This window comes from Chroicocephalus ridibundus, chromosome 22 (genome assembly GCF_963924245.1).
Source record: "Chroicocephalus ridibundus chromosome 22, bChrRid1.1, whole genome shotgun sequence".
Classification (NCBI taxonomy): domain Eukaryota; kingdom Metazoa; phylum Chordata; class Aves; order Charadriiformes; family Laridae; genus Chroicocephalus; species Chroicocephalus ridibundus.
The window spans coordinates 3,673,758-3,700,913 of NC_086305.1; the positions used below are offsets into that span (position 1 = coordinate 3,673,758).

The window sequence follows — 27,156 nt, forward strand, 5'->3', positions numbered from 1 at the left end:
GGCAGCAGCCGCCATCTGCCACCATCCAGCCCCCGCGCCAGGCTGGAAACATCCCGCGTCAAAGCGTTCGCGGCCAAGACAAGAGACTCACATGGTTTGAGACATGTTAAAATCACCGCAGCTCGAGCCCAGGGAAAGGAACCGATTCCTCGCTCCCCACCAAAACCACCGATAACCTGCAAAAAGGGGATTTTCCCCTCCATGCCCAGTTTCACCGACGCCGGGCGGGGGGTGGGGGGGGCGTCCGACACTGGTTCCAGCAGAACCCGACTGGCGCAGCCAGAGCCCTGGTCCCCCCTTTTTGTCCCACCCCAGTGTCAGACCCCCTTGGCGGCCGCCGAGGAGCTGGAAACCAGCCCAAAAACCAGCCGGTGCCCGACTGCTCCGTGGTACAGGGGGGAAAGGGGCTGCCCAGGGCAGGGGGGGGCTGCTCCGTGCCAGTCTCTCAGCAATGGGCTGAGGTTTTTATTTTTCCTCCTCCTTTAATCTTCTAACGGGGGTGAAACCGGACTCTGGCTCGGCTGTTCTTGTCCCCACAACCGGCCATGGGAGCGATGCCTGTGCCCCCGCCGCGGGGCTCGGAAGCAGAGGGGGGATGGCTTTGGGGGGGTTGGCTTCAGTAGCAGGACTTGGGGGGGTCTGGGGCTTCCTCTGCTTGACCCTGTCCCTTCCCAAGCTCAGAAATCGCCCCCAGCAGCCCCTTGTGGAGGCTGCCGACCCAGCGATGGCGGCCGCAGGAGATGGTGGCCGCAGGAGACGGTGGCCACAGGTCCCTTCCAGCTCTTCTATGTCCCCACGCGGTTCCCAAATGGGGCGCCCCTGCGCCCGCCGGGCTTTGAAACGAGAAACCAGCTGAGGAGGAGAACGGCCCCCAGGGAAGCATCATTCCCCGAGGACATTCCTCGGCACCCTGAGCCAAGCACCCAAGCCCCAGCCGGGAAACACCGACCTGGCCGCAGCGTGCCCCGGCAAAATCCCGGTGTGCCGGTGGGTGCTCCTGGCTCGGCGAGGCGTCGGCAGGTGAGCGGGGGGGTTCTCGGGACTGGGCTGTCCCTGGGGACCCCGGCACGGCCGGAGGTGTCTGCAGCCCCCTGCCTGCGCCGTCCGCTCCGCGGCGGCTCCAGGAAACCCATCCATGGATGAGCTCGGCCACGGAAGAGAAACGAAGCGGGACTGGAGCTGCTCCCGCATCCATTTCCCCCCTCCTTCCTTTTTGTGGATTTGCATCTCTCTTTTGGGCAGCTCCATTTCCAGCACAGACAGGGCTCTGTTCGGGTCTCCCCCCCTCCTTTTCCAGCAATTGTTATGTTAAAATCCCCAGGACATGTTTCTGCAAAGAATTAAAAGAGGGTGAGGAAGAGATTGTTTTCGTCGGTGTCTCACTAAGTCTCTGACCTTGAGCGTGAATAGAAAACAAGAAAAAAGGGACTTTATGCTAATATCACTCACTAAGCACAAGGGGGAAAAATAATAACGGCAAATGAAGATTATGAATGCAAATCAACTTAATAAAGAGACAGGGTCTGTGCAGGAGTCTTGTTTTGCTCTTGTATAGACGACTTGGCATTGTCTGGTTGCGCTGCACCCCAGGTCTAATCATTACAAATTATATCAGGATAGGAAAAGAAAAGAACAGGAAAGATTTAATTCTCGAATTATGACATTGTTCATTTCCTTCGCTGGCGGCGGTGCGTTTCAAGAGCCCGGCCTTTCGCTCACCTCCCTCAAGTGAACTCCCAGCCATTTGCTATCAGACACGGGCCCATCGCCCGCAGTCCTGCTGTGCCGGAGCCGGACCCGGGGCTGGGGACCCCCCTCCCGCCTGCGCGGGGTGCAGCCATTCCTGCGGGTACCGTGGGACATCCCGTCCCTGCCGCTTGGAGCCGCGTCTCCTCCACGGCCGAGGCTCCAGCCAGGAGAAAGAATCATAGAATCATGGAATGTGTTGGGTCGGAAGGGACCTCTGAAGGCCATCCCGTCCAACCCCCTGCAGTGAGCAGGGACAGCTTGAACTAGATCAGGTCGCTCAGAGCCTCATCCAGCCTGGCCTTGAATGTCTCCAGGGATGGGGCCTCCACCCCCTCTCTGGGCAACCTGGGCCAGTGTCTCACCACCCTCAGTGCAAGGAACTTCTTCCTAATGTCTAATCTAAACCTGCCCTGCTCTAGTTTAAAACCCTTCCCCCTCGTCCCATGGCTCCCCTCCCTGCTCCAGAGTCCCTCCCCAGCTTTCCTGGAGCCCCTTTAGGGACTGGAAGGGGCTGGAAGGTCTCCCCGGAGCCTTCTCTTCTCCAGGCTGAACCCCCCCAGCTCTCTCAGCCTGTCTTCCTAGGAGAGATGCTCCAGCCCTCGGATCATCTCCGTGGCCTCCTCTGGACCCACATCAGCCAGGCCGGGTTTGGGAGCCGCGGCACCACGCTGCTCTCCAGCCAGCCCCTTCGGCGAGGCTCTACCTCATATTTTTTTTTCCCCCCTCCCCTTTTCCATTCCCTTCCTCAGCCTTTTCAGCCTTTCCCCCCCCAGCACGGCACAGGGACGGGCGGCTCTCCGCCTCTGCGCGCATGGCACCCGGCGTAACAAAGCCCCGACGCGGCGGTGGGGATCTCGGGCGCTATCGTAACACCATCAGAACAGCTTTAAAAGCAGCGACAGCCCCGACGAAGAACACGGGCACGCCAGCCTTGTCCGCATTCAGACCAAGAGCGGCAGCGGGCACCCGCCGGCTCCTTTGAGCGGGTGTTTGTTTACAGGTGGGGAAGTTGCGATGGAAGTGGCTGGGGCCAGTCCTCGCCACGGCATTTGCAAGGCTGCACGGGTCCAGCCGCCTCCTTTCCACTCTCCGAACCCACCTCGGCGCTGGGTAACGCGCTCCCGGACAAAGCCGGGCTTTCGAAGGGAGTGAAAGGCTTGAGCTCAGCCCCACAGGCATCAGGAGAGGTCACCGCCTCGCTGGAAGATGCTGAAAACCCGGCCCCACGCGAAAAGGCGATCCCGCAGCCGCTATTGCGTCCTCCCAGGCGCTGTTAAATCCCACAAACCCCCCCCCCATGGCAATGTTGGGGGCACAGGGGGTGCTGCCTCACTAGGAACAATTTTCCTTTCTTCCAGCAAAAAAAAAAAAAGGTCAATTCTATTGAAACGAGCCTCACGCTGGCCTGGGAGATGAAATCAGGCCCCCATCCAATTTGAAACCGATGCCCCGTGGGCTACAAATCCCAGGGGGGTGGCTGACGCCCGGCCAGAATTCATTTCCCAACCGGCAGGGCCCCCAGCACCCCCCATTCCTGCTCCCTGCCGGGGACCCAGCGCGTCTCCAGCTGGGAATAAAGCAGGATGCTCCGTGCCGGGTCTCAGACCGCCTGCGGACTCGGGGCCGGCACCGCCCTCGGGATTTGCTTTTAAACCTGGCCTAAAACGGGCTAAAAAAAAATTTGTGGGGCGTTTAAATGAGGGCGAAACCCTCGGAAACCCCACGGCTCGGGGAGCGGGGACCTCAGCCGGGTCTGAAAACCATTCCTCCCGCTCCGGGGTCACGCTGCTCCATCCATGCCCCGGCAGCGCGAGCCCCGGCTGGTGTTATCTTCATCCCACAAACACACAATCCCCCCCCCACCCCCTCCCCTTCCAAACAACATCCACCAGAGAGTTTAGGCTGGGAACGCAGCTCTTTAATCTCCAGCAAGCCTTTGACAACCTGTCTCGTCCCGGCTTTTAGCTGCGTGAGAGCTGTTCGCTAATGGAGCATTAACCTTGGAGAGCTTCCGCAATTACTCCAACACTAATTCTGACAGTTTTCGGTGTTATCTGTTTGTTCTTTTGACAGGCGAAAGGAATTTCTTTTTAAAAGCTGTTTGATACGTGTGAGACCTTCTGTCCACGTTTTCTTTTTTTTTTTTTGATTTTTCCTGCGGGAGATGGGAGAGCGCGAGGTGGGGGGGTGGAGACGCCACCTTCCCGCAGACGCCTCCCGTAGGCACCAGCCAAGATATTTCTTCCCCCCCCAATCCAAATCCCTCCCACCCCCGTTTTAAGTCACAGAAGCCGTTTGGTCTCTCCTGACCTCATTAGGGTAATTAGTAAACCTTTTGAAGCTGGGAGAATGGCTCTGAGCTGTGGGAAAGCGAGGAGAGCAAAGAGCCTCTAAAAGGAGCGCGTGGATGGAGAAAAGGGGGAGAAAAAAAACCATCTTCAGCGCAAAGAGGTGACCTGGGGAAAGGCAGGGGAAGGGGAGGCAGCTGCGGAGCGTGCCGGCAGCTCCGCTCCCCTGGAAATCTCCTTAAATCGCCTCTTTTAAGAGGTTGGAAATCCAAGTCCTGCTTATCCCGTAAGACGCCGCCGGCAGCCCAAGAGTAGGGAATTAAAATGGAGCGGGGCAGGCGCGGGGCTGAGACCCGAGGATCTCGCTGAGCTTCTCCGCTCTGCCGCCACTTCCCTGCATGCCCTTCGGCAAAGCAGTTCTCGCCGTGCCTCAATCCTTCCTCCGTTTAATAAAAGGTTCCCTCCGCCTTATTTTCTATGTGGAAAACACCTGCTTTTGGAGGGAATCACAGAACGTCGGGGTTGGAAGGGACCTCTGGAGACCATCTCCTCCAGAGCAGGGTCACCCACAGCAGGTGGCACAGGAACGCGGCCAGGCGGGGTTGGGATGTCTCCAGAGACGGAGACTCCCCCACCTCTCTGGGCAGCCTGTGCCAGGGCTCTGCCACCCTCACAGCAAAGAAGTTCCTCCTCGTCTTGAGATGGAACTTCCCATGGGCAAGTTTGTGCCCGTTACCCCTTGTCCTGTCCCCGGGCACCACTGAGAAGAGCCTGGCCCCATCCTCCTGACACCCCCCCTTGCAGTATTTATCAGCGTTGATAAGATCTAAAGATCTAAGACTAAAAAGCCCCAAATCCCTCAGCCTTTCCTCATCAGAGAGGTGTTCCAGTGCCCTCAGCATCTTGGCAGCCCTTTGCTGTCCCCTCTCCAGCAGTTCCCTGTCCTTCTGGAACCGGGGAGCCCAGAACTGGACCCAGCGCTCCTGGTGCGGCCTCCCCAGGGCAGAGCAGAGGGGGAGGATGACCTCCCTCCACCTGCTGGCCGCACTCTGCTGGCCACAAACAGCTTTTAAAACAGGGCTGGCTCTGACCCGCAGGGCCCCCAGGCAAACCCCCCTCGGTGGCAGCGGTGCAGAACGAACCCCTCCAGTCTCACAAGGCAACGGGGACGTTCCTGACGGTTTCAGGTGAAGAAAGTTATTTTGGTTTGAACGTCGCTTTCGCCAAAGCGGCCCCAGCCACCAGGACACGCGTGTGTGAGAGGGATGGGAACCTTCATTAAGGACACATCCTCCTCCCTTCCTCTAACAAACACAGAAACCGTTTTCAGTCCACTCACCCAAGCCCGTCGAGAAGCCAAAATGACGACTGCGGAGAAGCTAATGTTGTAACGTGGATAAAAACCCTGCACTTCTAAAAGAAAAAAAAAAGCGGTCTACGTCAAACCTTTGCTACGTATCACAAAGGGCACAAACCTAATACCTCTCTGCATTCTTTAGAAAGAGGGGGTTTGATGTGAGCGAAAGGCAGATTAAAATAACGGTGGCCCAAAAAAATAAGAGAGATCAGAATATACCCCGGTACCGGAGAATTTGAACCGACGCGTCGCCGGGTCCTGCTGTGCCTTCAACTGCACACAATGACGGCCACGCTGCCGCCGTCCTTCTCCTCCTTTTCGAGATTCCCCATTATATGACGAGGTTCCCCAGCCCGGTGCCACAGCCAACCCTTCCATCCCTCCGGGAGAACGGCCCTCCGGAATTGGGAATCGCTCCCCGGGGACACCCACGGCTGCAGGAGCCCGGGGGGAGCCCAGCCAGGCTGCCCCGACCCCGGGGACCGCGGCTGGGGGCCTCTGCTTTGAACGCAGGGAGAAGGTCTAGATTTCACGCACGTAAAAGCTAAACGAACAAATTACGACCGCGCAGCCCTCGGGGGACGTTCCAGAGCCGGGTGACAACTCCGAGGGTGGCCGCGGGCACGGGAGCTGCTTTGCAGAGCGCCCGAGGAGGCGGCGGGGCAGAGACGGGGCTCGGGGACCCTGTGGGTCACCAGCAGGATGGTCCCGGGCTGAGCAAACACCAAGTACGGAGAGCCGAAAGTTGTGTTTATTTGGAAGAGCCGACCCCAGCCGGGATGTCCCTGGAGAAGGCGGCGCCAGATGAGCCCCTCCGTGGCCCTGCCCGGGGTCTGAGGGGGGTAAAAGAGCACCGTGACGCCCCCGAAGGCTCCAAACCCCCAGCTGCTGGTTCACAGCCTCGATGCCCATTTTGGCTGTGGGCATTTCACGGCCCACGTGAAATCAGGTTTTTCACCATCAGAAACGGTTTTTACACCACTTCTGTCAGAGAGAGGGGGTAGGGTGTGCTCAGCTCCGGCTGAACAACGGAACGATTAGGATTATTTTAAGTACATCAGGTTTTTCTTTTTTTTTTTTTTTTTTTCTTCTTTAAAAGAACGAGAGTAATTAACCACCAGAACATATTGGCAGCGTATCAGGGGTGCGGTAAACGCTCCATGGCTCGGGCGTTTCAGACGAAGGCTGGCACCCTTTCCAAGGGAAACCTTCGAGTTTCACAACTCACAAAAAAAAAAAAAAGGAGAAACGGGCTGTCACTGCGTGGGAGGCTGAGCGCCTTGAACAGAACGGTCTCTTCCAGCTGCAAATTTCAACCCTTCCCTTTCCCGGCTCGTATTCAGCAGCAGACGGGAGCGTGACTCCGACTGCAAAGAGAGCAGGAGCATCCCCGAGCGCCGATAGCTGCGGGTGGCAGCGTGGCCAGCGCGGGAACGTATGGAAAGCAGGAGAAGCTGCCAAGAGGAGGCATCGGCCCACGCCAGCCAACGTTCACACGCAGGTTCGGTGCCGTTCCAGTTGGATTTGCCGGCAAAGACAAACCACTTCACGCCCAAGAGCCGCAATTGATGTGATGTGCTGTAACACGTCAGCCCATTTCCCTCCATCCCAGAAACTAATTAAAGCAGCTGGTAATTGTCTCCAAGCACCTCTCCACGGGCGGGGGCGGGGGGGTCTCCGAATCCGTAAGGAACCCTGCGGAAGCGAAGCAGATCCGCACGGATCCACAGCAATCCCACAGCCCGATGAAGCACTTCCACCGAACCGGACCCGACAGCCCCGTTTTCTGGCGATTTCATCTCGCAGGTGCATTGAAGTTTCATCCTCTCAACAGGTGTCCTTGGACGCGGGCTTCAGCTCGCGCCTTTCATCTGGCAACGCAAAGAAGAAAACACTGAAGTGCAACATCTGAGACGTTCATCTTGAATTTAATTTTAGGGCCATCTTCTGCCTTCCGACGCGCGCAGTCACACATTAGCATGCATCAGAAGCAGCGCGTCCCCTTTAATGTTTACTCATCCTTAGATTGCAAAAATTGTTGTGCGAATTCCTTCTTCAATTAGCTCTGGTACTCGAAAAAAAATATTGTTCCAGCGCCAGCGCGGTTATGATCATTTCTTTCCTTTATATTTTTTATTCCCCAGTGTAACTTAAAAAGAAAACGCTCCTCCACTCTCCCCTGCAAAGCTCCCTTTAAAATTCTTTAAAACAAAAAACAACCGACGTTTCTAAAGGAAGGGCTTTTGTGGCTGAAGTGCCACTTCCATTCACCTTTCCATCATGGAAGGGGAAAAAAAAAAATAAAAAATCACGATCAGAAGAAGGATTTAGACAAAAAGCCAACTAAGTAAAGCTAATTTTTTATACAGAAGAATCCTGCTAGTTGTGTAGAGGAGCTTTGTTGAGCGGAACAGAAAAGACATCAGAGGAGACTCTACAGCGGGTTTTCAAATATTTCCAGCTACTTTCCCAATGTGCAGCCCGTATTCCACAACAAACACGGAGCCGCGATTTCAGTGCGGCGCCGGTACCCACAGAGCACCGCGGGATGAAGTCTACCATCTTGTTTGCAGCATCTGGGGAGGAAAACCGCCCCGGACGCTCCCTGCGAAGAGCCCCCGGGCTCGGAGGGACCCTGATGGCACCTTTGGAAAGACGGGAAGCAAAATCAGAAGCGCAGCTAAAACCCTGCGCGCGTGGAAATTCCACGTCCCAGAGCCGCAGTCACCCCTGACGTCCCCAGAGCCGCTCAGCGAGCGTATGAGCAACGAATCGAACAAAACGCTTGCCATCTCTTACCACCACCACGCTCATCTCCTTCCCCCTCGGGGGCCGCCCCTCGCTGCTCAGCACCACGGCGGCAGGTCCCAGCCCCGACGGTGGCTCCCGGCCCCGTTTGCCAGCCGGGAAGGACGGTCCTCACCTCTCCTCATCTTACAAAGGTGACGACTAAAGCGCGGTGACCCACGTGAAGCCAGGTGAACGGCAAGAAGCAGAATAACCCCTTCCACAGGAGGGGACCGAGAGGCCGGGGCATCCGCGGGGACATCAGGGAGACGGAGCGCTGGAAGGTCCCCGACCCAGGGGATGGAGATCTGCCCGCACAGATACGGCCACCTACTAAGAGCCGAGCTTTTTTACAGTGCTAGAGGAATCTCCCTCCTTGAGGAAGAACTCAAATCCATGAATGAAACATCCTTTACCCATAGCAAAATGCTACGCTTCTCTCTTTTCACCTCCCCGGGTGACCAAAGGGACTCAGAGCATCTCTTCTTCCACACAGTGACCAGAAAACTCACACACAGACTGTTGTCTACACACACACACACCACCCCCCAAAAAAACCCCCAAGTTTATACATGAACCCTCATTAAAAAACAGGTCTGGCTACGGAGTGGCAGAGAAGTGCTTTTCTGTGCCCGCAGAAGAGGTGGTTCCTCCCCCGGCACCCTGCGGCAGAGGTTATTTTGCACTCCGCGGAGCACGGCGGCGAGGTGACAACGCTGCGGCAGCAAACAGGCTGGTGAAATCAAAAGAGCTTCCCAAGGCTCAGCCAACGGCCCACAGTTCCCATTTCAAGGCAGGAAATTTGCATCCAAAGCATCGAGAGAGCACTTTAACTGGAGTTTAAAATAAATTCAGAGCAGATCCATGCCGCCAGCTTGCGTTTGTGACTGGAATCCCAGCCAGCGCCGTCCCCAGCTGGAGACCTCGGCAGAGGTGAGAGCTCGGGCTTGGAGCAGAGAGAGAACAGGGCCAGGGAAATGGTTTGGAGAACAACGCGTCTGCCGCTGATCAACATGCACAGGCCACGGCCATTAGTGCTAATTGGGGCTAATTTTCAGCCCCCTCAGCCTGAAAAAGAAGCAGCACTTGGTTTGAATCCCATCCCAGCCTCTCGCACAGACCAGGGCTCGAAAGCGCGATGCCGAGCCCGTATCGCTGCCATGGTGAACACCCTCCATTCCTTCGTTAAGCCCTGCTGCAGTTAATTTTGCACGGCTCGCTCCCCAGGGGAAGCCAGGTGCGTGCCCAAGGGTGCTGCTGCGGTAGGGCTGGGTTTTCACATGTCTGTGCCGCACACGGACCGGGAAACACGGCTCGGAGGAGAAGGGAGCAAACCCCGGGCCTGGCTGGGTCCCGCTGGGGCTCGTGCCAAGCCCTGGCCCAGCCCGAGCCAACGCCGCGCTCTGCACAGACAAGCCTTCCGAGCGGGGAGATACAGCTTAATTCCATCAAATTAGGGGATCTGAAAACTTTTGTCTGCCCCAGAATGGCAAAAAGCCTTTGCAAACAAGTACTGACAGGGCTGGGGTAAGCCCACGGAGGTAAAGCCCGGGGGCAGCAGCACCACCGCAGCTGGGAGAAACACAAGAGCTCCCCAAGAGCCACCCCAAACCCTGCTGCTCCCCGAGGCCAGGGGGGACACAGCCCCCGAGAGGGCGCCGCCACCGCGCTCCCAGAGCTGCTGGAGGGAAGAGCTGCCCTTTTTCAAGCATCAGGATTTATTTTCAGCTTCGCCAGGTGCTGGCAGTGCCCCCGTCAGCGGCATGTTCGGTCTGTGAGTGCCATCTACAGGGTTCGCCCGCGCACCGGCCCCTCTCCTGCCCGGCCCCGACACCCGCTGCCCTCCGCACAGCACAACAGAAGCCCCTACCAGTAAGAAGGTTAAAACACGGAGCAAAGGAAAGCCTCTTTCTTGGCTGTGCCACGCTCCAGGACGAGCCTGCAGCCACCTGCCTCCTGCGCGCAGGACACGGGGACACGGCCGGAGAGCGGGGCGGCAGAGCGGGACACGGGGAATTTGGCTTCTCGTCTCCTCAGCGCCACTCGTCTGCACATCTGGAAGACGGACGAGAAGCAGATGTTAGTACCAGGGAACGCCCTTAATTCCATTCGGGCTTTTAATTCTCTGTGCTGAGGAGCCAGGACGTCCCCAGCCAGGGCACAGCCTCTCCTTCCCGACTCCCAAAAAGCGAAACGTCACTTGGTTCTTCTGTTGCGGAGAGGCTGGGATGGCCCTTGCGGGGATTTTACTTAGTCCTCCTGTACAAGAGCAGGGATTAATGTGAGAATGGGGAGAAAGGAAAGGGAGGAGACTTCAGAAAATTGAAACAAACCCCGAGATGAAGGGCGAAGGCGGGCGGCAGGCAACAAGAGAGAAATGTGGGTCTAACAGCCAGGAAGGGCTGACGGTGTAAGAGCAGGGTGATGCTCGGCGAGGGCAGCCGAGCAGAGAAAGGATCCACAAAAGCACCATCCCCTTGGCTCAGCAGCAACGCGAGGCGGCCCCGAAAACAACCCCGAGCGCCGGCGGCCGAGCACGCTGCCACGGAGGAACGGGGTGAAATGGAATGCTTTATTTCATTTGTCTGGAGATACAACGGAGGCGGGGGGGGGGGGGACACGCTGTAAGTGAAAGTAAAACAATCAATCAATACAGGACTGGTTGCCGTTTAAAGATAAATCAACAATTCAAGCAGGAGGGTGAAAGAGGAGCTCCTCCATTTCTGAGAGCACAGACAACACAATGCACTCGAGTGCCGGTTTATTGACTTCTTGGCAATCTGCTCAGACCACAGGTCCCTCTCCCAGCACTTTAACGCCGCAGATCCCATTCCGGCCCCGTGTACAAACGAAACAAAGCAGAAGCACGTTATTAACAATAGAGAGCTGCTGCTCACATCGCTCTCAGTCGATCTCAGTCGACCTCAGCGGAACGGTCCCGTCGATTTGCCTAGCAGTTCAATATCAACAGCGGAGGATTCGATGCAGCCCTCCAAGAAGATCAGAGAGGCAATTACGTAAACTTTTGAAATTAGGCTTTGGCTTAAACAACAGTGATTGTTTCAAGCGAACTCTGGAGGAGCAGCCGCTCGTGACACACACACACACGGGCCTGTGACTGCGCAGCATCGCAGGGAACCGCACGCTCCGCTCTCAGTCCTCACCGGCTCCGACAGCTTTTTGGCGAGGGGCGTCAGGAGCCCCGCAGAGGCCAACAGTGGAGGGCAGCTGGTGGCCACAGAGGCTCCCACCAACACCCCGATTCCCTCTGGGAGAAAGAAAAGTGCAGCAGCAGCCGGTGAGGCACCAGCCTGCCCAGGGACAGACACACGTTCCTCCGAGCAGCGGCACGTACTCGTACACAGCCCGGCACCGATGCAGCCGGAGCTGGCTCAGAGCACACAGGCATCTGTTTGCATCTGCGTATTTAAATCTATCCTGAAAAACTGCTAGGAGTTCTAACCGTTGCAGAGAGGTTATCAACATGGGTATCAAATACACATAAAGTAACTAAAACTATGACTCGGGTAACTACTGAACTTCTCTCTTATTATGGAAACAAAATGCAAGGCTTTAAAAGCCACTATTATTAGCAAGATCTCCCCCTCACTCGAAAGCCTGGCGCTGACTGCCCATGGGCTCACCGTCCCTCCGCTGCGAGCAGAAGCCCCTGCGATAGCTTCAATTTATTCTTCCAGGAGAAACGGCGCTCAGTAACAGCTGTGCTGAGCAACAGATTTGTCCTTGAAGGAGTCTGTAATCAGCACCTTTGTTTTCTCCTCTCAGAAGACGCCTTTAACCATGATTGAGAACGGAGACGGAATGTAAAGTCTTGGCCCGTGAAGCGCAAACCCAGACCACCGGCTGCTTCCAAGATACAAGACGCTCCAGGGGAAAATGGAACGAGCCACCCAGGGTCACTGATTACAGCTCAAACCTCTCTCCAGCCAAAACAGGATCAGAATAAAAGCGACAACAACGCTACGCTACAGCCCCGCAATCATGTTTTTATTCTCCGCGTGATGAAACCCACCCCCCTTTAAAGACAGCCAGCAGAAGGGCTCTGGAAACATGTACGTGGCGCGTAGAGAGCGGGCTGGCACACCCTCCGGGCCTTCAACTTCGTTATCATTTGCCTACACAGCACCAGAATGGGGACCTCGTTACGCGTTCTGCCTGCATCCCTCCACATCTTTCCCTGCTCAAATTCCAAATACCTGTTCCAGCAAAAATCAAACTCTATCAAAACTATTTTCGTGGCAGGACCTCCGGCTTGAGGTCCCCTTCTCTTTGATCCAAATCATTCAACTCTTAACATTAAAAAAAAAAAAAAAACGAAAAAAAAAATCATCCACTCCTGCAAGGTGAAGGAAACTTCAAAATTGCAAAACCCATCAGTCCAAGGAAGAGCAGAGCCTGAAGAACGATGGAGTTAATCACCTCAGATAAAGAAAGGCTGACGAACGTGTCGTGCCGGGGCAGGTCGGTGGACTGAACTACAGCCAGGCTCGCCCGGCTTCGGCACAAAGCAAGGAACGACTTTGCAGAGGGGGTTGAAGTGCCAGAGAAAGTTATCAGATAATAGGCAGATCTCCACGATCATCATCTAGCTGATCTCCAGAGGTCCCTTCCAACCCTACCATTCTGTGATTCTGTGATCAGTGTCTGCACACACCTGCCAGACGGTGCAGGATCAAGGAAGATAACACTGCCAGGAATCAAACAACCCACCGCTCTGATCACCCGAGGGGCAGCAACGGCCAGATTTAGCCATTACCGCTGTTCTCACAGAGGAACGCAGCGAAGGCTTTCATCTCTGCATCAGCTAAACAAGCAGAAAGTACCTAAAAGAAGCATGAAAGGATACAAATGATATGAAATTAGGGCACATCCAAAGTGCTGCGTTCACATGACAGCGTTACTAAAAATATATATATATATATATATATTATATCTTTAAAAAATCTTTTGCACGTGTGCAAGACAGAGCTGCCAGCGCCTGGGGTGACGTTTCTCCAGGAAACCTCACCCCCTGGCATGGGTGAGCACCAGGATGACACCTCTCCCTGAAGGGAGGGATCTCAGGGCAGCAGCGAGACCCCCCCCCAGCTCCCCAGTGACTTGCAGCAAAACCCTCCATCCCTGCTGTTTGATAAGGCTATCCCTTCTGCCCTGCTCTTTTCGTGAAGTGTCAGTTTTGTCCCCTTATCTACGGGGGATTTGCTAACCAGGAGAAAGGAGCCGTTACTCCAAAGACATTCTCAATCTTCATCTTCAAGGTAAGGTCAAGCAGGGAACGCCCTGGCCCGCAGGGGAACTCCCTTGGGTTCTCCTAACAAAGGCACTACCAGTTTTGGGGGGAAGTGGGGCTGAAGGACGCAGCTCTGCTCTGCCCATAGTTTTCAAGGAAGGGTCTTCCCTTCAAGGCTAAAAGGTGCCATAAACAGGAGCACTTTGCAAGCAGTTTTCACCATTTTAGCAGCAGATCCACCTAACAATGATCTTCTAACACATTCGCATTTGGTCCCACACAAAAAGAACCCAAATACCAACACAATGGGCTGCCCAGAAACACCCCAGTTTGCTGGGCTGACAGTGGGGCACAGCCCGAGTACCAGCAAATGGAGTGAAACTCCAGTACCCTTCACAAAGAGATTATTTTGGAGCCAGGGATGTCTAAGAATGTTTAAGAATCGCAGTTCACAGGGCTTCGGGTCCTCCTCTTCCAGTCTTCAGGTGCTCGGAAATCGGCCATCATCACACCAGCAGCTGAGGTTCCCCGACCCAAACGGCAGCGCTCTGGCTCTTCCTCGGCTGATCTCAGACAGAACCAGCAGCTCCAAATGCAGAAGCTCAGAAGCAGCAACACATTTCTCTGGCGAACACGCCACAGGAGCTGGGCAGAGCAGCGTGAACACTGGCAGCCCCACAGACTACACAACCGATTGCTCTTCTGGAGAAATGCTCCTTTGGGCTAAGAGGCACCTTTCATTTGTAAATGTGTCTTTCCTGTAAACCCCTATAATGACCTGTATTGTGACTACACCACTAACCCCGCAACTACAAGAAAACTGATGCATTTAACTCATTCCCAAAGCTATTCTCTCTCTGAACCAACACACTATAAAACTCGCCACTGGCATAAGAGACAAGAGCTCTCCCAGCTCCCACCAGATCAGCGTTGATTACAGAGACGCTTCCCAAAGAATTAACCTGATAGTGCACGAAGGAAAGAGGATCAGCCCGCAAACGGAATCCTCTCGTCTGACATTTCAGCTGACTGCCACGGTGAGCAGGGAGAGGGATATGAACACCTATAAAATGCTGACAGGCCAGCAGACACAGCCGCAGCACCTGAGGCCAGAGCGGTAAGATTTCAAAAGCTGAGCGTTCATCTGGGAGTTACGTTTTCCTCAGCACCCCCCCCGGGTCGTTAACAGCACCCAATCATTTAGCTCGCAGCTCCACCTTTCCCCAAAAACGCGTGTGAAGAAAACAGGTTTGGTCCCCTTTCCCCTGCCCCAGCTATGGAAGGGTTTGTACTGTTAATTAACAGTCATTATAAGCAATTATAAAAAAATAAAACTTGAGCACTGGTAAGGTGATTCCACTGGACTTGCGCCCCCTTGGTCAGTCTGCGCAGTTCGTGGCACTGGTCCCAAATCATCTGGAAAAAAAAAAAAGACACCCAGCGTCAGCGTGAGCACATTCAAGGCGACAGATCACTACCGACCTCACAACAGCTGGGGGAGCTGGGAGGCCAGGCAGCGAGCTACGCCGAGCTTCCATTCCTCCTCGGCTTTAGAACAACATCCTCCAGAGAAATCCAGCTTGCACGATCCACGGGCTGAAAGCCCATCGCTGCGAAAGCAGGAACGGATATCCCAATGGGACATCTGCGAGTTTTAGCTGCCATGTGACTTGGGAGCAATTCCTAAACTGAGAATAAAACCAGGAATTTTTGTTTTCCCACCTCACACAGGGAGGCTCAGGCTGGGCAGGAGCGCTGGCTCTCCCTCCCACGGGCCTGCGAAACACAAGGCACAAAGCGAACAGGCGTACGGTGCGTCCTTCCCAGTGCGCTCGGTCAGAAAATGAAGAAAGGCGAGATAAAGTCTGTGTGCCAACACGCAGAGACCACACACCGAAGTTTAATTTATGCAGATCTGTTTATAGGATCCGTGCCAAAGCTCACACGCCTTTAGAAAAGGCCTTGTAGCCCCTCGCGAGGGAAAGAGAAACATACAAAAAACCTGCTCACCGCCTCAGATTTTTCGTTTCGAACACCGTGTCCTCGTCGCTGTCGAACGAGGCCATCTCTATGTTCTCGTCGTAATTTGACAGAAGGCCGTACTTCTTCCGCTGAGGCTTCTTCAACCTGGAACGAGTTTTGGGCTCATTTCGGGGTCTCTCCGACCTGAGGCTGAGGGACAGAGAGAGCGCAGGGTGAGTTTGCTGCCACAGCACGGGTCTGCGGGGGCCTTTATCAGCCAAAAAGGGCAAAAACAGAGGCACCAGCAGTTTTATCGTTGCTCATTACCTTTGGTAATTAACAGTGGTGTGAATTTATACACGCTGGATGCACAGGGAAATGCCTGGCAAAGGGAGGGAGGGGAGATCCCGGGATAACGGGGTACAACCCCAGGGTCCAGGGGAGACCGGGGCAAGGAGGGAAACGGCCCTGGGCCAGGGTGGGGGGACCGGGCCGGGTGTCACCGGGCCGGGGCGGGGGGCCAGGCCGGATGTCACCGGGCTGGGGATGGGGTACCGGGTAGGGTGTCACCGGGCCGGGGGATGGGGGGGGGGGGGGGCGGGACTGGTGTCGCTGGGCCGGGGGGGGGGGACGACCAGGCCGGTGTCACCGGGCCGGTGAAGGGTACCGGGCCGGCCCGCACTCACCGGAACGCCCTCAGGAGGAAATAGAGCGCGGCAAGGGCGGAGAGAGCGCTCAGCACATACACCGCCCGCTTCAGCACCGGCAGCCCCGACCCCGCCGGCAGCACCGACCCCGGCGTCGGGCCCGGCCGCGTCCCGTTCCCCGCCGCCCGCGCCGCCTCCGTGCCGTTGAGCGGGATCGGGGTGGCCGAAGGAGCCGGGGAGGCGGCCCGGCCGGCGTGCAGGAGGAGAAGGAGGAGGCAGAGGGGCTCCGGCCGCACCATGGCCGGGCCGGGCGGAGCAGAGCCTCGGCGAGGCGGTGGCGGGACGGTGCGGCGCAGCGCAGGCCCCGACCGGGCCCGCCGGAGCCGCACGGCGCGTTCCGGGGCAGCGCCGTTCCGGGCCGGCCCAGGACGCGCAGAGCCCGCCGTTCCCCCTCGCAACGCCCGTTCTCCCTCAGAGCCGCCATTCGCCCTCAACAACAGCTGCCACAACCGCCTCGGCGTCGCCATTTCTCCCTCAAGGCCACCATTTGCCGCTCAGGGCCGTCGTCCCCCCCTCACAGCAAGACTCTCTCCCTCAGGGCTGCCATTTTCTCCTCAGGGTCGTCATTACCCCCCTCGCAGCTGCCATAACCTCCTCAGGGCTACCCTTTTTCCCTCAGGGCCACCATTTCTCCCTCACAACAAGATTCCCTCACTCAGGCCTGCCATCTCCCCCTCAGGGCCGCCGTTCTCCCCCTTGCAGCAAGACTCACTCCTGCAGGGCCACCATTTTCCCCTCAGGGTCATCATTCCCCTCCTCAGGTCCACCCTTTCTCCCTCAGGGCTACCCTTTCTCCCTCACAAGATTCTCTCACTCAGGGCCGCCATCCCCCCCTCACAGCAAGACTCACGCCCTCAGGGCCACCATTTTCACCCTCAGGATCACCATTCCTCTGCCACGATGGCAATTTCCCAGCCGGGGGTGACCACTGCTTGAAAAACGAGCATTTCGAGTATTTCTGACAACCGCCTTCTTTCTCCACAGGAGCTCAGGAAGGACCCAAGTCTGTCGGCCACCCTGGAGCACAGCTCTGCTCCCCACCATGAGCTTTTCTCTCCAGGAAGGGGCTGGAGCTGCCTGGACTTGAAGAAAAAGGGCATTTTGGCTGGAAATACATCACCCCCCAGCAAATATCACATCAGGCCCACAGCACACAAGCACCTTCCCAAGAATATGACGGCATTTTACATCCAGCCCCCACAGGTAAGCTATTCCCTCAACCCACCCCGGCAACAAATCATTAAATCACTGCTGTAATTAGCGATGCCAAAATAACAGCCCCTCAAACTAGGCCTCTATTATTTTTTCTTTTTTGCACCTATTAATTATTCCTGCCTGCGTTTAAGCATCTAGGCATCCTGTTTGGGAAGGTCTTTCAAATAACGCTGTGTAAGTGTTTTCAGTTTGAATTCATTTAAACGTCACCCGACTGCATTTTTTAATCAGCAAAGGTTTCTCACACTCTAATGCCCCTTTATTTAATATCCTCCTTCATTAGCATGCAAAAATCCTCACCAGGGAATTGCTAGATACAGCCCCCAAAAGTGTGTCAGCTGGTTTCTTTTTTTAAACCCCTTCACTTAGATAATTTGGGGGGGGGGGGGGGGGGGGGGAAGGTTAAGAAAAGAAGAAAAAGTAGGTTTTGGGAAGCAAGCTGGGAATCATCATTCTCATTCCACACGCACAGACGCCCCAGGGCTCTTGCACGGGGAAATCAATGGCTTTTGGGGAGCAAGTGCCCCGCTGGCCCCCTGACTGAATTCCTTTGTGCCTGGGACCCCCTCAGCGAGAGAAATTTCGTATTAAGAGCACGAGTTTTTAAAGCTTTACCCATTAATTTAGCTCATTTCTGCTGGCTAGGCGCCTGGCCTCCCCTGTCACGCCCGTCGGCTCGGGAGAGCCGGTTCGACAGCAGGAGCGGCGGCTGCGCCTCGGCAGGTCGGGAAACCACCGCAGTCTTCCTCACCCACCAGCTCTGCGGCGCGGAGGACACGCCGGCAGTTCTGCCCTTCAAACACACTGCAGCAGGAATTGTTAACCGGGCACGATACCCGCATTAATTTCTTCAAAGGCAATTTTTGGGCTGCGCGAGCAGTTTTTTTTTTTGCATCATATGCTGCTCTTAAAAAACTGTCCTTCATGCTGGGTGTAGCATAACCAAAAGCCAGAGGAAGTAAAGGGAGAAAAAAAGCAGGATAAAGCAATCAGCTGTGTTCTCTTAACCCAGAAAGGAGAGTAGCAGAGACCATCAGAAACCCTCTCTCTGCTTTCACATATCACATTGCTGTCTCCTGCCCCATTCTCTTCAAAGCTGCCAAAAATACACTCACAGCTGTCGGCCTCCCTGGCAGAATAAATCCTCCTTGTTACTGAGCTGCTGCATTTCCAGCATTTAATGGAGAACGAGACCTCATTTTTCATGAGCATGGGTTCACAGTTGGAGCCCGGTACGGCAGGTCTCAGGAAGGCAGGGCTCCTTTTGGAGCCCCAAAATGCACCAGCCGCCGCTCGGAGCGTCGGGAACGAAGTAATGGAAGGTGCTTCCAACTCTACAGAGCAGCATGGCAAGACAAGGGTGTAAAGATGACAGCCCAAAGGGCAAAAAGATGTTTAAGGGCGGTTTGAGTTAGTGTGATGCATCACAAAACACCCACCACCACTATTTCGGAGAATTCTTACAATCCACGGCATGTAAGGGATGGAGGCGAGGAGGTGGAGGAATTCAGCAGCCAGCACTCCTCGGACTCCGTTACAAGACAGGGACCAGGCAGCAAGTGAATAAAAAATTCAGAACAAATTATTCTACGCATACAGAAGAGGAAGAAAAGGGCAGTTTGGCTAATTTTAACTTTTTGATGGTCCGTTTTGAAGATGGGACTTAAAACCGGGCAGGAGAAAACACCGAAGCTCGATCTCTACGGCATACTCCAACAAACAGGCTGAAAACCCTCCCCGTAACTTCGGAGATTACTGGAGAGCAGGTAAAGGTGAACAGACCAGAAGAAATTAAATATTTTATCAGTCCCAGAGTGCAAGCTTCCTGCAAGGAGAGTTGAGTTCTCTTGCTCTGTGCCTTAGTAACTTCCACAGAACACGTAAAGCCCCGTCTTCACCCCCGAGCACCGCAGTCCCGAGGTCAGGTGCAGGAGCCCCAAGTTCAGTGTTTGTTTGGACGCGAGGCCCGGCAACCAAAATTACAGCAGTTACCACCGCAACGATAAAGAACCTTAATTAAACAACACAACCTGAGTGGCACAGAACAGTCTCTGCAGAATACAACAGACATTGCGAACAAAAGGCGACGTCTGCCAATTAGGGAAGATGGCACTAAGGCTTTTATTAGCCATTCTGCCCCACAAAGGTGCCTCGTTCGCCTTTCATCCTGGGCTGAACCTCCCGCGCACACGCAGCAAGATTTGTTCTGAGCATGCAGCTCCTCTGGAGTCACAGGCAAATATTTGAGTTTAGAAAAAAAAAAAAAAAATAACAGCCAGCTGTTAGTGCTGCATTTCCTCACTAACTCTCCCCCCGGCAGCTCGCAGTGGGCACCGTCCCAGCAGGGCACTTCCCAGCACCAGCCAGGCTGGCGACACCAGTTACCGTCCCGCTGGCCTGTTCTAAAAGCCCGTCTGCTCCCACTGTCCACCTGGAGTTTCTGATGGAAAAAACTCATTTTGCGCTCAAGATTTTGTACTCAAAAGCTGCCCAAGCCCAGCTTCGGCACCAGTCCCACTTCTCTCCAAGCACCCAACAGTGCTTGGAGATACACTAATATACACCTGACACACTGCAATACACTAAAGAGACTTTCTCTGCTAGAAAATTCCAGGACATAAAAAAAAATTAATTTGCCAATACCTAAATCATTACTTTTCAGACTTCGATAAAATTACTTTTTAACACAAGCGATGCTAAAACCCAACCTGTAAATTTTGCCTCCGACTTCAGAGATGGGAAACCTGCCGCAGATTTATCTCGTGCCACGTGCTTGACCACAGAGAGATGGCCAGCCGCAGACAGCCGAATCCCACCTCCCACCTGAACACTGCGAGGCATTCAAACTCTGGGAACTCCCGTGAGGGGCAGAAACACCACCCCTCATCAGCAAAACAATTTTAATGACTCTTAATGCGTACGGAAGGAAATCATTCATTATCCAAGCTCAAAAAAAAGCTTCAGCGAATTAAGACTGTTGTGCGTGTTACCATTTCAGCTGGCAGCAGCAGCTTCTGTCCTGCACAGACACCGACTCCGTGTTTGTGCCATTGCTCATCTGACAGAGCCCTCAGATGTAGCTGCTTCTCTACTGAAGTCTGGCAGATGCACAAATTTGATGTAATTAGGCCACTTCACTGAAGGTTCCAGTGATGCCATGGAGTACTTGCTCCGGGAGACAGGTTCCTCCCTGTCCACCTCCCACCCACAACAGCCTTGGCTCATTTCATACCGGGCTCCGCACCAGGCAACGACATTTCCACTGTATGCCACGGCCGCAGCCTAATATTCTTACGTTTCCCCACAAAAGTACTACAGAGATTCGTTATTATTTTTTTTCCACATTCCATTATTTTATTCTAGCTTAATGGACTTCTTTCCTTGTTCAGTTGAGCTATATAAAAATCAGTCACGACACTGCTCAAAGCTCTTCACCACTCCAGTCAATGGCTGTCCTTCTCCGTCTTCTCTGACGCGTTTTATTGCTGAAAGAAAACGAAGACAAGCGAATTTAAAGGCAAAATCTATGGGAATTTTCACCTAGAAACTACTGGTCGATTTTACCCACTCAGAGAACAGCACTGTGACACAGGGACAGAGCCAAATGCTACGGGGCGAGGGGCGGATTCGTCATTTTGGGGGACGAACAGAGACATTACCTGGTTGGCAACTCGCATCCCGGCCCCGCTTCCTCGGAACCACCACTCTCCTTCCTCAAGAGTCCCTCCCATCAGCTTCCAGGTCCAGTGTCCATCTTCCCTTCAGCCTGCCAAAGCAAAGATGCATTAATAAAAAACATCCAAGCAGAGCCTTCGCATCGCCACCCGCCTCCCCCAGCACGAGTCACATCGTATAGGAGGGTTTCGCAAGCCATTCGCTGAACCCATCACATCACAGAAGCACAGTCTGGGAAAACTGTTCCGGGGCTGGCTGGTGCCTTTGATACGCCGGCCAGTGGATCATTTGCTCCCTAAGCAGAGAGTTAACCACTTTGACATGGCTGCTTAGGAAGTGTGGGCTATGGGAAAAAGTTAATGGCAACAAGTAGGATGGCAAAGAAAGCTACAATTAAAGTGAGCAACTTAATGAAGTCTAGGAAGAATTCTCAATAGATGAACACATATCAAGTCAGGGAATTCGTTTCCCATCTTGCTTCCATACCTACTAGCAAGACATGACTGCATGCCCAACTCTGATCTGTGGAACTGAAGTTGTGCCACAAGCCAAAGGTTGCATACGGCATGGGTTAAAATTTTTCCATCAGTTGACCAAAATTGTCAAAGGAATATTTTCACAGGTACATTAGACTTTCAAATGAGCTCTCAACAAGAGGAAGGATGCGGACATGAGCAAAAGGAGTTACCTCGAATTACAGGACTATTTCCACATATGAACTAGCCAAGAGAGCAGCTTTCGTCTCAGAGGTTTCTGTTGGAGGCACAACACTTCTTTTCTCCAAGGACACTGCAGTTTCCATATGCTAGCAAAGAATTCTTAGAACTTGTAAGGCAATGACAAAGCTAGCTAATTACGGCAATTTACCTACCATTGAACACCCCTGGCAAGCTAGTAACTAGTCCAGTTACTACAGGACTGATTCTTCGCTACAGCTTTTCAGTGTAGGCTAATTTCAGTATTTTACCGCAACATCAATTATCCTACCTAACACCAGCGTTCCCTCCGCTTCCGCCGACTTCGGCTTCGAGTACTAGAACATCCTACATATATACTTTTCAGTCCTCTGCCTCTAGACAAGTTTGACCGTTCTTATGTGCAAGTATGTTGGCGAATTCACATGTCAAGACCGATTTAAGATTAAATTCTAGCAACTGGTCAATAAATCTGGCTTTGCTCTTACACCGTCACTAGTTCTTCTCCTCTCCTCTGGCTTCCTCTATCACTTAGACTGTTCTTCATCTTCAAGGGTTGTGTTGTGCAATGAAATGTAAATGTCAGGAGCAGAGTTCATTTCAGACGGTCTTTTAATAGGCTTCGTAAAGCCAAAGAAAACTGTATACAAGAATCCTTTACCACTTCAAATACAATATCAATGGAATATGCATATTTTTCTTCCAGTAAAAAAGGACAATATAAATAAACATTTTCAAGAACCTCTTTTATGGTAAGTTTGCAAGTCTATTTCTGGGTAATTTACATCATTACAACAGTAAAAATACCGTTATGCAGGTTGAACATACAAGCAAGTTTCTCTTTAGATATATCAAGGTGGTTTGCCTTCCAATTTGTACCCAGGCTGCATTCCTACCTTGCTACACTAAAGGAATGTTACAAAAGACGAAGGTAATGCACTTTAAAAAAAAAAAAGTCCACAGCTTGTTCAGCTTCTAGTGAACATTGAATTAAAGGTCCTTTCTATCTCAAAAGAAACTGAATTGGGGCCCCAACTTCACAACTTTAAAAAAAAAAAACACCTTGGCTCATCATGAAGGATAAAATAAAATCCGAAGTGCTTTCAAAAAAAGATTAAAAACACTTGAAAGCAGAGCTTTCTTAAAGAAAAGTCTAATTAGACCATCTTATATCAGAAGCTGTCAGGCTGTGTTTGACAAGATTAGAACTGATAATACTACAAAAGTGAAAATACAAGTAGATGTACTACACAATAACGATTTCAGCGAAGCTCCAAAAATCTTTATAAATACAGCCATTGGAAGGACGATCTTGAGTCAGGAAGGATTTTTACTCGTTGTGTGTAGCTGAGGACAAGAAGCAGGCACAATTGTAAAGGCACTGAAGCATAGACAAGTTCCAGCATTTTACTCCCTTGCATTATTTCAGAAGCTAGTGCTAGTTCGCTACACCGTAAGAGAACTCCCCCACCCTTGATTAAAGTTTGTTAGGGCATCCGAGTTTGGTCTTAGTCTCAAGCTCGAGGAACGTATTTTAAAAAACTTGCTTTGCCTTTTAGATCCAAGCAACTCCTACACATGCATTACAAATTAGAAATTTAAAAACGGCACAACCACGTCCAAAGCCTGACAGATTGGTTCTTACGGGCAAGAACAGAAATAGCGGTACAGTCCGACTGCGCCTTACAGTATTTCCAGATTCGAGCACAGGGTGAGAAGGTTTAGAGAGTGCCTACAGCATACGTACTCATCATTCCCGTTTGAACCAAGACTTACCGTAACTGTCATAGCTGTCTCTGTAGGACCCTCCTGAAGACCTGTCGCCATAGCCACCTTGACTCCTGCTGCGAAAAATAGTCACGTGCTTTTTATTTGCTCAACTCTTTCTGCAGCCTCTTGCCGTTTGCTTACGTCAAACCAGCAACGGGCTCCAAGAGCTTCCCAACAACCCGCCAGCGGCTGTGGTGACTTTACCTGCTATTATAGTAGTCTCTGGAGCCATTGTATCCTCCACTTCTGGAGTCAAATCTGCTTCCGCCATAGCCTCTGTCTCCACCACCTGCAACAGACACTGCATCATGTGAGATTTTTAAGCATTCTGAAAAATGACATCACCGCTGCAGGCGCCACGTGTCACACAGGCACACTCACCTCTGGAGAAGCCACGGCCCCGACCTCTGCTGCCACGGAAAAAGCCTCTGCCCCCAGAAGAGCCCCCTCTGTACCCGCGAGATCTGTTCTCTGATGATTTTCCAGCCTGATCAACTCTGATCTGACGTCCGTCTACAGACTACAACCAGAGAAACATAATCCAGATTGGTATTTAAATATTTAAAAAGCAAAGTACGTATACAGCACATTACACACCTTCGCTATGAGCTAAACAGTACCAGAATTTACTAGTTCTTACAAAAGTTTTATTTACTATCACACCTAATCCAATTACACAGTAAACTGATATTCAAGCAGTATGTTCAGCCATTCCTATTAAGTATCACTGCTCTTCAGTCATATAGGCTAAATCACGAAGCTTTAGCAATTCCTACTCTTTGTTATTTATCTAATTCCATTGTTTTAAGACACCAGTATTAATCTGTTTTTCCACACGGCACTGAACAGACACACATCTTTCAAACTTCTCTTCCTACTTTAAAAGGAAATAAACCAGGCTGCTCCGAAGCCTCCTTACCTTTCCATTCATGGCCATCATTGCATCTTTAGCATCATCTATGTTTTCGAAAGTAACAAAGCCAAAACCTCTGGATCTCTGAGTCTCTCTGTCTTTCACCACCACAACTATAAAGAGGGGAAAAAAAGAAATAAAGCATCAGCACCTGCGCAATCTAAGAAATTTATGGAAGTCATCCCGGGTGGGCACTGCGGTCTTACCTTCTGAGATCTGTCCGTATTTAGAGAAGACTTGTTCCAGCGACTGCTCGTTGGTGTCAAAACTCAGTCCGCCGACAAAGAGCTTGCCCTCATCTGATGCCATTCTGACCTGCAAAGGCAAAGTATCCCAAGTCGGTCTCTCAACATAACCGTTCCCACATCGCCTGGAAGGTTAAATTGGTTAAAACACCACCAGCAATCGCACACTCTCGTCCGACGCACCTCAACCCCAGTGAGATGTGCCCGGTATGACACAGGGACACCCACCAGCATGGCGCCGGACCCCAGGGACCGGCGGGGAGCGGGGCCGCGGCGGCGGACCGAGTCCCGCAGCAGGATGCGGGGCACGGCGGGGGGACGGAGGCCGCTCCCGGCCCCGGGACCTCCCCCGCCCGCAGGACCCGCGGCCCACCGCCCCCCCCCCCCGCGCATGCGCCGACCCCCGCCCGGCCGCGGGACCCCCGCCCCTCCCTGGCGGCCCGCCCCCTGGGCGCAGGCGCGGTCCGAGGCCCCGCCTCCCGCCCGCCGCCATTTTGCACGGCGGAGGCCCGTCGCCATTTTGTTTCCGAAGGCGCGTTTCACCCCCGCCCATGGCCCCTTTACCCGGCTCCAACCCCCCAACGGCGGCCAGCCGGTACAGTTCCGCCGAGTTCCCTGCACCGCCGAGCACACCCGTGCGGCGGGACGGCCGCGCCGCTCCGGACGCCCCCTAGACAGCCAGCCCTCCAGTTCCCACGACTCGTTTCCTTTAGACCCAGCGCCTGGAGGTTCCCCGGCCCATCCCACCCACCGCAGCGGGCGCCTTACCGATGCCCTGGAGGTGCGGTGTCCACTCAGTACTTCAAAGCTCCAGCGCGGTGTACGCTGAGGCTGCCGGGGCGGCGCCTTATATATGCCCGCGCCGCGCCACGCCCACCTCATGAATATGCAGTTAACCCCCCCACTGCAAGGCGGGGCGACTGACGCCACCAAAGCGCCGCCGCCGCCGCGCCGCCTGATTGGGCTGGATATTGTTAATATTCATAAGCCCGGCGGGGGGGGCGAGGGGAGGGGGGAGCGCAAACAAAACCCCTGCGTCCCCCCTGGCCCCTCCCACCTGTGGGCGGGGCGCGGGGGGGCGGCGATGATTGGCCGGGAGCGCGGGGAGGGTTGGGCGGGAGAGCCCCTGTGAGGAGAAAGGAAGTGGAGGCCGCTGATTGGCCCGGGGAAGGCCGCCCCGGCCCCGCCCTCCGCGGGAGGGGGCGTGGCCGCGCTGCCCCAGTTTCGCGCCCTTCTCGGCAATGCGGCGGCGGCCGCAGACAAAGGGGCCGCCTGAGGGGACAGCCGCCATCTTGGGCGGCCGGCGCTGCCCGCCGCGGCCTTCCCCTGCTCATGGGTAGCCCCGCTCCGCCACCCCCCAGGGCCCCGCCGCCTCCTTTCCCCCCTTCTCCGAGGGGGGCATGGCCTGTCCCCGGCGCCCCGATGAGGTCCTGCCCGTCCCCGCCTCTCCCTAGGCCTCGGCACCCGCTACCAGAGTGCGGTTCCGTGGCGTGGCGGTAGGTCCCCTCGTCCTGTCGGGCCCAGGGTCGCCTCTCCGTCACCCCCCAGGCGCCCAGGGCAAACATGCCGCCCCCAGAGCCTCAGATTCCGCCTTCCCCGGCCCCTGTGGTGGTCTGCGGGGGGGGGATAAGCCCTTTGAAGTGCTGCGGCGGTGGGGCCTCTGCACCCCCACGCGTGCTTGGGAGAGCACGGCTTCTGTGAATGTCAAAAGCTGATTCCAAAGCATAAGTGGTTTTGTTAAAACGATAATAATAAAATGACTTTGCCGAGCCCAGTTTTCCGTTGAAATGTTTAAAAGGTGAGAGTGTCTTCAGCATGATAAACTTCCTTATTGAAAGAGGAAACTCCGGCAAAGATAGACACAAGGGACTACACTGGTTTTAAGAGCCCTAAAAATAAGATTTACCAGTTTTCCCATACAACAACTACAGTCTTGCCTAGGAAATGCAGGACAGCGTTTTAAAACGTGTGAGAGGAAGAGACGCGCGCGGGAGGAAAAGGGCGGCACGGAGGGAGAGCGGGAGAGAAAGGGCGGAAGAAAACGATGCGAGGATGGAGTTGGAGTTGGAGTCACCTCGTCTGTCCCTGCCTTGGAGCCAGGACCCGCCACATCAGAGTCACCTCCTCTGTCCCTGCCTTGGAGCCAGGACCCGCCACATCAGAGTCACCTCCTCTGTCCCTGCCTTGGAGCCAGGACCCGCCACATCGGCCCTGCCCGGAGAGCGGGTGACACTGCCAAAGGACTCTGGTAATTCCCTCTGCAGCTCTCAGCGGGAGGAGTGTGCGCACACACATACACACGCAGACCCCCCCCACACCCTGGCCTCCATCCTCCTTCGCCTCCCCGCTGCTCGGAGCAGGGTTGCACAGCACAACGCCACCCGAGGGACTCAAATCAGGGCTGTTTGTTCGCAAGATAATGCCATTGATTTCCTAACCCAGCACTAAAACAGAGTAAAAAGAAAACCACAGTGAAATGCAAAGAAAGTCTTCTGCTCGCTATTGTGCTGTAAAAGCAGCGAGTACCCATCCTCTGCCTCCC

The 27,156-nt window shown here is 54.2% G+C and overlaps 2 protein-coding genes across 10 annotated transcripts; both read right to left on the reverse strand.

The window, feature by feature from the left end:
* Positions 1-10,734: 10,734 nt before the first annotated feature.
* Positions 10,735-16,727, reverse strand: FAM174C (family with sequence similarity 174 member C). 2 transcript variants are annotated; one of them, XM_063358009.1, is made up of 3 exons: positions 16,081-16,727; positions 15,443-15,559; positions 10,735-14,848 (listed from the first exon to the last, which is right to left on the reverse strand). In XM_063358009.1, exons 1-3 carry the CDS (start codon positions 16,566-16,568, stop codon positions 14,845-14,847), a joined length of 609 nt encoding a protein of 202 aa, XP_063214079.1. In that variant the 5' UTR covers positions 16,569-16,727; the 3' UTR covers positions 10,735-14,844. The 2 variants fall into 2 exon arrangements, with proteins under 2 accessions (XP_063214079.1, XP_063214078.1); XM_063358008.1 differs by having other exon boundaries at positions 15,443-15,604; positions 16,081-16,592.
* A 3,910-nt stretch (positions 16,728-20,637) lies between these two features.
* Positions 20,638-25,536, reverse strand: CIRBP (cold inducible RNA binding protein). Of its 8 annotated transcripts, none has more exons than XM_063358082.1 (8): positions 25,383-25,536; positions 24,576-24,684; positions 24,376-24,482; positions 23,838-23,976; positions 23,661-23,757; positions 23,463-23,527; positions 20,976-21,082; positions 20,638-20,801 (listed from the first exon to the last, which is right to left on the reverse strand). In XM_063358082.1, the coding sequence occupies exons 1-7, from the start codon at positions 25,494-25,496 to the stop codon at positions 21,078-21,080; spliced, it is 636 nt and encodes a 211-aa protein (XP_063214152.1). In that variant the 5' UTR covers positions 25,497-25,536; the 3' UTR covers positions 20,638-20,801; positions 20,976-21,077. The 8 variants fall into 8 exon arrangements, with proteins under 8 accessions (XP_063214152.1, XP_063214150.1, XP_063214148.1 ...); XM_063358080.1 differs by having other exon boundaries at positions 23,463-23,530; XM_063358078.1 differs by lacking the exons at positions 20,638-20,801; positions 20,976-21,082 and adding an exon at positions 22,256-23,033.
* Between the last annotated feature and the right edge of the window lie 1,620 nt (positions 25,537-27,156).